Consider the following 11,238-nt stretch of genomic DNA (forward strand, 5'->3'; position numbering starts at 1 on the left):
TCGAATGTTTATGGGCAGGCATAAAAGTACCTGACCTTGTAAAGGGTGCAAGCCTAGGTCACAAAGCCTAAGGCTAGAATAGGATGCCCAATGTTGGTCCCCATAATCAAGAACACATAATTCTAACACTCAGAATCTCAATCCCTCGGTTTTACTCAAATAAAATAATGACAAAGTGATGGCCCTTGAAGGTGAATGAAGAACTTCATCTTAAACATCACGATTGTCACTAAAGGCATCAGATTAGGCACTAAACAATACCAACAATGTTCTATAAATAGTTATTCAGTGGATCTTTTGAACAAGCAATAGACATAATACATAATGGAACGCTTTAATCTGAAACTTGCTATGTATATGGGAATGTATATGGGATCATAGGCAAGCTTAACTGTACAAGTCAATATCATATGGTGAACCAGAACCAGCTGAGTATCGGTCATCGACCGCAACTCTAGCCCAGGCTTCCGGCCTGTTAGCAGCAAACACGAACTTGTTTCCGAAGCCTCTTGACTGCTGCAATGTCTGTGCAAAAGCCTGATACTTTCTGATATCAGCGTCACTCACACTCCGACGAGCAGACTTCATGGACTCCTCAAAATGGCTTGCTTTGATCTCCTCTACTGCCTCTGTTTCATTTTCTTCCATAGAGTTTTCGGCTCTTCTCTTCTTCCTTTGAATTTCCTACAACAGTGAAAAGAAACATTGTTTTCTCACCACTGAATAATTAAATTTTTTGGAGAATAGTTGTTTGAAAATAATTATTACAGAGGAAGAAAAGTAGCTATAGAAAAGCTCAAAATATTAATCATCATTTATAGACCCTCTGAGTAATAGCAAGAAAATACGCCAAGAGGTTGATAGAGGCAGTACAAGCAAAACTACATGCACGGCATAAGAAACTATTTCCAAGAATAATCTGCTTTGCATAACATTCAGAAAACAAGCTGATCATGCTTGAATCTCAAAGAAACAATGCAGAACAGAGCATTTCTTCATGAATTTGAGCTAATCATATCATACTAAGAAAAAGAACTGCTTGAAAAACAAACGAAACTATACAAGACACAAGCAAGATGCACGCACGATTAAAGTTTCTAATTTGTTCGACGTGTATGTGAGTCCGGATCGACTCATCTCCCAAGTCATCCTTATCTTCATACCCTTCTTTGGGACTTCATTGATGCAAGTTATTTTGATGAAATAGCACTACACAGATGTGATCTACATACTCCATTTAGTGAAGATCAATACTTTGAATCGACTTGTTTGCAGGATTTTTTAGTAATTCAAACTCAACGGCTAACAAAACACAAAATTTTGTGATTTAAAAAATCATACTTTTTTCATAAAATAATACGATCCAAGGATAGATTCCTATTAAATCAATCATGCTGAATCCATCTATGAGGTCAGATTTGATTGAAACAACTTGCATCAGAGGTGCACGAAGATGGAGGATGACATAGGGGACGAGTGGAACCAATCTGTGTGTACATTGATTGACCATTTCTAACTCCACAAACCATGAAAAAGCAAAATAGCAATGGACCATCAAATGCAGATCACAAGAAAGTTAAAAGAAGCTCAGGATGTATGGCACGGGACTAGATCTTGGTCATATGCCATATTGACCACACAACCAACTTGCGGTCACAGGGTTGGAAACAACCAGCTGCATTTTACATTTTTGCTGTGCATCTCTCAAAGGGCAGGTCGCTTGATCTGCCAACATGTCATATGGGCACCCACGCCTAATGGCCCATATGGCATCATCATCCGCGACTCCACTAGCAGCCACTGATCTATTTGATCGTAGGGCGACGGCCTCATAACATGAAAATTCAGTGATTTGGCATATCACTTAATTTGCGTAGCCCCCATCAAAACAATGCTTCCTGTCAAACTGTTGCGCTTCAGCACATTTTTAGGGGATTTAATTCAAAGAAGTTAGCTGCACAACCATATTATTAAGAAAGTGGATTTTGTATTCTCTTGAACAGAAACGCACTTCAAGGCAGGAACAAAAGAAATATGCATGAAGAAAGAATTAGCTATTACTACTCGTGTGCATTATCACACAGACGCACGCAACTACTACTAAACTATCTTACTGAAAGGTTAAAGTGAGCATGACATAGATAAATGAGGGAGGATCAGGTGCAATGTGATATTGCACACATTTAGCCTGCTGCTGCACCTGATCACCCACCATCTTTGGGATATGGCCTGTCATCTGTGGGGCCCAACAGCAGATGGTGGGTGATGAGGTGCAGCAGCACACTTAAAGTGTGCAATCACATCAAAACCAGATCTCAATTTGAGATAAATGGCCTAATTACTACAAGGTCAAGAAAAATCCTACTTTCTCAATGCTTTCTCGAATGGCATACTTGCAAGCACGTTGGCATATCTCTGTAACATCTGCACCACTAAAGCCCTGAGTGTACTTGGCAAGTGCCCTGAGATCAACATCTTTTGAGATAGGAGACTTCCTCAAGCATGCCTTAAAGATTTGGAAGCGAGAGGGCTCATCTGGTAGGGGAATGTAGATCAACTGATCAAGGCGCCCAGGCCTAAGCAATGCAGGATCGATTATGTCTGGCCTGTTGGTAGCACCAATTATGAAAACAGTCTTCTTTGCAGAAATCCCATCCATCTCAGTCAGTAGCTGGTTTAGAACCCTGTCAGCTGCACCACCTGCGTCTCCATTACTTCTCCCTCTCTGCATATGGAAAATAATAATAAAATGTGCTCACAATTGAGGATATATATTGGCTTCCTAAATAACTAGTTACGAAATAGAAGCAGCCAACGGTTAAAAGGAAGGATACCACATGTCCCCAAAAGTCGGAAAAGGAAAGCCAAACCTGAGCAGCAATGGAATCAAGCTCATCAAAGAAGAGAACGCAGGGCGAGGACTGACGGGCCTTGTCAAAAATGTTCCTCACATTCGCTTCACTCTCACCGAACCACATGGTCAGCAACTCTGGACCCTTGACGCTGATGAAGTTGGCATGGCACTCATTAGCAATGGCCTTGGCCAGCAGAGTTTTACCACAACCAGGTGGGCCATAAAGAAGAACTCCCTTTGAGGGGGACATCCCAAACTTCTCGAACATCTCCGGGTGCTCCACAGGGTATTGAACAGTCTAAAAGGCAGAGTTATGTTAAAATGTTTTCATTTTCAAGTCACATAGATAAGCCCCGGGAGCAGGGGTCCTAGCCTTATGGCAGGTTGAGCCAGCGCTACCAGGTCTTCGTGCCTTGCAGGATAAGGTTTAATCCAAAAAAAATCACAGAGATAAGCCCTTGCTCAGCTTATGCTTGGCGATTCTTGAAAGCAAGGGCTGAACCATGAGTTAAATAAACTTAAGTGCAGCAGTAAGGGCGATTAGATTTCTGATCCCGAGGGTAGCTTTTCCATTCTTCTTGAAAAAAAAAATCACATAGAAAGATAAAAAAGTATAATATATATAAGAAAAGTGATAGCTACCTCACACTTTTTAAACCTACAACCAGCGTACCACCTGTTAAGAGGGGGGTTTTGAGTCGTTTTTTGCACCCTGCAAATGTGTTTGGCACAGTAGATTTACTAGCAAGTAACACTTGGATCATGTTTTTTTTTTTATGAAAAAGATGATTTTTTAAGCATTGAATATTTTTTTCCTAAAAAATCAAGCATGTAGATCACGTATGGTCAGATCATAGAAAAAATTCTTCCAAAGCCTAGTAGGTTGGCGGTAAGTTCAAAAAGTGTTAGGCAGCTACCCTTGTATATATATATGTGCACTTGTTTATATCACCTCTTGAAGCTCACGCTTGACATTTTCCAGCCCACCAATATCATCCCAGCTGACATTGGGCACTTCAACAACCTGTTCAATAAATCAAAAAGTTGGAATAAATATGAATTCATGAACTTGTAACTGCTGTGTTTTTGAAGGATTAATATTAATATGGTTCTCCTTCCTACTATAGAAAAAGGTTAGTTTTCAAAATGGTACCTAAGAATTTGGGGTACAACTGGGCGGGTATACTTGCACGACCTGAGACCCAGTCCATATCCATTAAAAGGATATTTTTTATGTTTTTAACATTGAAAATTTGCAGATCTTACTCGAAATTCAAGTCAGACCTGGGACTGATATGAAATTTCATAGACCATAGATTCTATGTGTCTGACCTGAACTCTTAATCGGACCTCCAATTATTATCAAACCCAAATCCTATATGATCCAATACAGGTTAAAACCAACCTGTTACACTCCTACACTGACCCCAAGATAAGTTTAGGAGTAACTGTAGTTAATAGTCCCAAGGGGTGTTGGCGTAGTAGGGTGGGGCCTTGGCTGCTAGACAGGCAGTCAAGGTTCGATTCTTATGGGGTCGCCCCTCTCAGCAAGCCAATGCCTATTATAGGCTCTGGGGGCAGGGGTTCTAGCCTTGGAGTTTTATACTGCCGGCATGACGACTGTAGGTATGGCAGGCTGAAATAGTGTGATCAGGTCTTCGTGCCGGGCGCGGTTAATTTCTTCAGGTTATAAAAAAAAAATTGTAGTTAATTTTAAAATGGTTGTTTTGATCTACATAAACAAAACTTTGGTGCTTCTTTGAAAAATTTCAAACCATCAGGCTTATGCTAAAAAATTAGGTGCCATTTAGAAAATTTACCCAAAAAACAGAAAAAAAAAATGTCAAGCTTTTTACCGTCTCACGCAAGGCAGATGGGTTGCTTGTTCCTAGGGCTGTAATGAAGTGCTCGTTAGTGACAGCCATGGAATTGAGGATTTCAGCGTCTATGGACTCGTCCTCAACGTCAATCACATCCATCTTCTCTCTGATGCACTGAAGGGCAGCCTCCGTGCACAGTGCTGCAAGATCTGCACCAACGTACCCATGTGTGTTCTTTGCAACCCTCTCCAAACGAACCTGCACTTGACAATTGCCAAACAATGAACAAGAACAAGATTTGTGGCATTGACTCCAAAGATTAAGGAAGTAAACGAGTTGAATTTGGTTCCCATCTAGCTAGGCATTACTGGGTCGGACTTGATTGGATTCAGTTTTGGGTGTGGAGTCAGATGGGCAAAAAGTGCTGCCATATCTGAATCAAATTAGCTAATCAGCTATACTTTAGGCATAATCGGGTTTTGATTGTCCATCAGATTCATACTTGGATTTGGGCATACAGAATCTGAATCGGATTTTACTTGCTTTACCCAATCAGACTAGTCGGATTCAAAATTGCTCTGATACATGACCCAAACATGATACACTGATATCCTTTCCATAAGCTTCAAGTGTTCAAGCTTGGCACATTCTAGTGGCAAGCTAAGCCGAGTTCAAACTCATAATGAGTCCCAGTTAAACAAACCAAGTTTGCGCTGACTTTCTTTATGGAAAAGAATTAAGAGCTAGAAGTGATAAGATTTTATCACTAAACTTATTTTTTGCAAAACAAATAGCTCAATAATATATTTTACATATACTGTATGATGTAAAATATATTTAGTAATGGAGGTGGGGCTCCGCGTGGTTAGTAGGAGCTATCAGTGCACTTCTCCTTGTAATGGGACGTTGCAGTTTCAAACCCCAGTGGTAAGGTGAATGATAATGGATGGGGTTTGCCTAACCCCAGCTTTTCTTTTCTTATATATATATATATATATATATATATATATATATATATATATATATATATATATATATATATATATATATATATATATATATATATATATATATATATAATATTTTTGCTACTTAATAAGCTTGTACAGGTGAGCCAAGTACCAATTCTTCATGTTCAGCTTGTCGAGCTTATTTTATGAGTTTGAACGAGTGATTTAGGAGCCAAGCCATGAGCGGCTCAGCTTGTTTCGAGCCAAATTCTAGAGAGAGAGAGAGAGAGAGAGAGAGAGAGAGAGAGAGAGAGAGAGAGAGAGAGAGAGAGAGTACATCATCCGAGAGCTTCATGTTCTTGGTGTGGATCCTGAGGACCTCCAGCCTACCGACTTCATCCGGGACCCCAATATCGATCTCCCTATCGAACCTCCCGAACCTCCTCAGCGCGGGGTCAATGCTGTTGGGCCTGTTGGTTGCCCCGATCACGATGACATGCTCCCTCGACTTGAGCCCGTCCATGAGCGTCAGCAGCTGTGACACGATCCTCCTCTCCACCTCCCCATGCGTCTTCTCCCGCTTCGGCGCGATGGAGTCGATCTCATCGATAAAGACGATCGCCGGCGCGTTCTTCTCCGCCTCCTGGAACGCCTTCCTCAGGTTGCTCTCGCTCTCGCCTGAGAGCTTCGACATGATCTCCGGCCCGTTTATGCAGAGGAAGAAGGCCCCCGTCTCGTTCGCGACCGCCCTCGCGATCAGGGTCTTGCCGGAGGCCGGCGGACCGTACAACAAGATCCCCTTGGGTGGCTTCACGCCGATGGATCTGAAGAGCTGCGGGTGTCTCAATGGAAGCTCTACAAGCTCCCTGATCTGCGCCATTTGCTTCCTCACGCCGCCGACGTCGTCGTAGCCGACTTCGTCCAGCCGGCTGCTCTCGTCCTCCCTCTTGACGGGGGCTCCGCTGCAGAAGATGTTGGTGTAAGGAGAGACGATGCAGTGCTCGGCGGGGTCGGTCTCCATGACCTTGAACTCGACGCTCCGCATGCCTCCCCGCACCAGGAACAGGTCCCCCTTCCGCACGGGACGGTACGCATCGCAAAAGTAGGCTGCATAAGTTACATGCAGGCCAATAGTACCGAGGAAGATGAGGGATGAAGCATCTTGTGAAATACAGAGGATCAGGTGCAATCACAATGCACACTTTGAGCGTGCTGCTTGCACCTGATCTTCACTCTTGCCCTACATCTCACATGATGAGGATACGCATGGGCCCCACTGCCACAGTTCTCAAGAGAGCTGCATGCTTCTTGAGTGAGATGTGTGGTTGTGGTGTGGATTGACTGGATACGAGAGCAAATCTAGTGATCGAGCTTGAGTACCTTAGTTTCAAGGTACTCCATAATTACCAATACGTGAAACGGCAAAAAAAAATATATATTCAATAACTATGTTTTGAAAGGATTCACATTAAAAAATACAACTGAAAAAACGGCACAAAAAAAATGAGTTGCAAACGAATTGGCAAACAGAAGATACGGAACCCATGATCCGATCCAATTAGATCCAAAATTGAGATTTTCTGAAAATTACTTTTTGTAAATATAAACATTTGGTTATAAACTTTTTTCCCAAAATAACGCATTTTTTTTTTAAGTTTCAGGAGGACACATCTAAATACATTAGGATCTAGATAGAATACATTGGGATATACAACCTAGTTGGTTTGGTTGTAACATTAAATCTAATCAATAGAAGGTTTGTATTTAATACTTCATACTACAAAAAAAAGAAAAACCGAATCATGTCTTGTTCCAAAAAATGAAAAACAAACATATGAAACTTACAATTAGGATTCGTAACATGATTCATTTTCATGTGGGATTCTCAAGCCCGTGTGAAAATGAATCCTTCCTTCTAAAGGTTCCCTATTAGAACATAATCACGTATGAACATATACAGAAAAACAATAACAAAGGAAGCATATTGGAATGAATAAAAAAGATAAGAAAACAAATTCCCATCCAAGCTCGGAAAATTACGTTTGAGATATGCATCCAACAAGTTGCCGGTGACGCCTTCAACCGTGTCATCGATAGGCAAGATGTGAACACGCTTCCCGTACCCGACATATGGGCATGGGTGCACTGAGACCACATCACCGAGCCTAACCCTCAAATTTGACCTAACAACCTTGTTCATTCGGATCTTGTGCTCATCGCATGCCTCATCGGCCAACGCAATGCAAATCGTGTCTTTTCGCTTTTTTCCCTGGAGAAAATCAAAGGCAAATTCCATGAAACTTAAGCTTGCAATTTGAGATATATAGTAATGAACAAAGTATGGCTACTCATCTCGGTTTGGCTCTCTAATCAGTTAATTTGGAGTTTGGATTCAAGAAATTGGTTCATGTTTAGCTCAATGAACCCATTTTATAAGCTTCTCAGGTTTAAGAAGCCAACCAAAGCTGTTAACAAAATCTGGCCTCGTGGATGTGCTCAGCATGGTTAAAATAGAAAGAATCAACCCTTGGATTAGGGATGGCAGTGGACTTGGGGCCCCGCCCCATTTGGACCGGGGATGGAGGCGGGGATGGAGGTTAAAATCAAAACCTGTGCAGGGATGGAGGCGGGGATGGACTTACGCTTTCTCCCACCCCATCCTCGATCCTCGTTAATAAAATAACTAAAATACCTTTAGAGATGACAGTAGACCTGGGAGAAACGGAGCCCGCCCCACCTCGCCCCGTTTGGACAGGTGATGGAGGACATGAAACAGGGATGGAGGTGAAATTCAAAACCCAGGGATGGAGGCAGGATTTTGAGACATGACAGCGGTGGAGAACTTGTCTCCCGCCCCCGTCCACTGCCATCCCTACCTTGGATTGTATCTTTCTAATGTAAAAATATGATTTTTTGAAGGTTGAAAATTGAGTACACTGTGGATATTGATTTTTCAACCTTCAGAAAATCTGACATATACATGTGGAAAAGATGATCAAAGGGCCAGTTTCTACTTTCTGATAACCCAACCCAAATATGTAAATCAAATCAGAAGGGTTAGATGTGCAGAAAAAAAAAATGCTTAACAAGAGGGTTCTTCACCCATGAGAGCTGCAAACATTGTCATGTATATAGGTAATTTTTTATGCAGTGGCATTGCATGCTTAGCACGCAGCTCCATTACTGCTGACCATCCATCTCAACATTTCTCGAGATGGACATGCACTACACCAATCTCGAGAATTGCCAAAATAGATGGCTGCCAGACAAATCACTGCATGCTCATGTTGTCTGGGTGTCAATGGGTCGTGTTTGACATGGACTTGACCCTTACCAAACCCTATAGGGTCAGGTTTGGTGATAAATAAGAAGGTTCCATTAGAATCTGGGTCAGACCCGATTAATATATGGAGCTAGTTATGGTTTGTAAAATTTCATACCAAACTCGGGCCTGACCCAAGTTCCGACTAAGATGCACAAATTTTCAACGTAAAAATGATAAAAACTATTATTTTATCGGGTATATATGGTCGAGGTCTGGTTCATGTAATACTTATAGAATCCGGGCATGGTTTCTCTTGTGGTGGATTAGATTGGACCCAAGTCCAGACCCAGTACCATAATCTCAAATCAAGCCTGGATTTGGTTCCACTTAGATCCGAACCAAACCCTACCCGTTGACATCCTTAATTATATATATACAAACTCCATTTTTTTGTCCAAACAACCTCCCTGATGTGATCTATATGTTGTTTTTAGTGGAAATTGACTTTTGAATAATCAGAATTCGACCTGTGTGCAGTCTTTTTCACAGATAAAAAATTGACCGTTGTAAAATGCACTGCTTTTTTTTTCACTAATTTTTTTTTTGGTTGAAAAAACATGATCCAAGGGTCAATTTGGCCTAAATCAACCATGCCGAAAACATCCATGTGGTTAGATTGACTCAAAATGACCTGCATCATGAGATCCCAACTAAATTGTTCACACACACACACACACACACACACACACACATATATATATATATATATATATATATATATATATATATATATATATATATGTGGTAGATTTAATTACCCTGATGCGAATGGTGTCTCCACGGTAGATTTGAAGCTTGTGCATGGTGTCTGGGTGAAGTGAGATCATTGAGTTGTCGTCAAGAATGGCCTCGTCCACCACCAACCTGTTTGGAGCCTTCTTCCTCTCCAGTATGGCCGTGCTATAATCCCTCTTGTAATTGCCACCCTTTCTATTAAAGAAAGAAAAAATAAACAGCAACACCAGTTCTCAGCATTTGGAGGCATGATCCAGTCATTGGTACATACAGGAATTAATAGTGATTTTTCTCCCTCCATTGCCTTTGCATGCCATAGACGCTAAAAATTAATAGTGATTTTTTCTCAAAAATTGCGAAACAGAAAAATGATTTTTGAAAATCATTCATATCGCGAAACATAATATTGATTGTCTCCTGGAAATCTCTAAGCATATCGGCCATAAAATCTCTAAACATACCAATGATTTGAAAAAAATGGACAGTATGTTCTAACTATTAAGACCCAAGGGGTTTGGTGTAGTGGGATGGGGCATAGGCTGCTTGAAAGACAGCCTAGGTTCAAATCCTATGGGCGTCATGACCCACCTGCATATAAGCCAAAGCTTGGCGACTCCCTCCCTGGGGTCAAGGGGTAAGCCCTCAGAGTTTTATGTTGATAAGACAGTGACCATAAGCACGGCAGGCTGAGCCAGCACGGCTAGGTCTCTGCGCATGGGGCAGTTTCTCAGAGGGCATCACGGGGGCACATGTTGCACTTTGGGGGTCTGAGTACATTGCTAAGTACTCGGACCCGATCATTGGATCTGCTCCCCAGCATTTTGAATTTTCATGATAATTAAGAGGGGAGAGAAAAATGCAAAAAAAAAAAATGAACTGTTTTATTCATATGCTGAAATACTCACATATTGGAGAGTTCTGGTTGGTGGGCCATGCTGGTTTATTTGTTGTGGATGGCAAAGCTATAGAGAGGGAAAATGAGAGGAACTAATGATGTGGTGGAGGAAAGCCTGTTGAGGTGTTTGTGGTTGAGAAGGGAGTATTTGTAGTTGAAAAAGGATTCCAATTCTTATATATCTCTTGTGTGCGAAGAAAGGTTTATTTATTTTATTTTATTTTTCTTTTCTTTTCTGCTTTTATGTTACAATTATATTATTGTTTTTCTTTTACTACTACTGCTATACTCCCACAACTATCACAATAATTTTAATTTTCAATTATTGTTATTATTTTAAAATTTTAAGGAGTGAGCAGGATTAATGAATTTAGATGTCATGCCAAACAAGGATAATAAGCTAAGTTGTACTTTTCCAAAAAAGAAAAAGGTCTAGTTGATAAGTTTTTAATATCTTTGAGTCTACATAATTCCAAAAAATGAGAATGTCCCTACATAAATAAGCAATGCATCGCTTTACAAACTTCAAGTTATTGATAAAAAATTTATAAACGTAAAATATAATCATACCTCTTCAGTTTTTCTATTTTTAAGGATTCCTAATTTTTTATTACATAACAATGTGTTTGATAGAAGGGGAAATCATCTATGAATTGATT

The 11,238-nt window shown here is 40.8% G+C and overlaps 1 protein-coding gene across 1 annotated transcript; it reads right to left on the bottom strand.

The window, feature by feature from the left end:
- Positions 1-387: 387 nt before the first annotated feature.
- On the bottom strand, positions 388-10,618 carry LOC149844928 (cell division cycle protein 48 homolog). The gene is made up of 9 exons (XM_089986539.1): positions 10,590-10,618; positions 9,708-9,879; positions 7,665-7,893; positions 5,962-6,731; positions 4,711-4,932; positions 3,807-3,878; positions 2,871-3,152; positions 2,366-2,725; positions 388-684 (listed from the first exon to the last, which is right to left on the bottom strand). The coding sequence occupies exons 1-9, from the start codon at positions 10,616-10,618 to the stop codon at positions 388-390; spliced, it is 2,433 nt and encodes an 810-aa protein (XP_089842665.1).
- Positions 10,619-11,238: the final 620 nt, after the last annotated feature.

Source organism: Nuphar pumila, chromosome 2, assembly GCF_984573655.1.
Source record: "Nuphar pumila chromosome 2, dmNupPumi1.hap1.1, whole genome shotgun sequence".
In the NCBI taxonomy this organism is placed as follows: domain Eukaryota; kingdom Viridiplantae; phylum Streptophyta; class Magnoliopsida; order Nymphaeales; family Nymphaeaceae; genus Nuphar; species Nuphar pumila.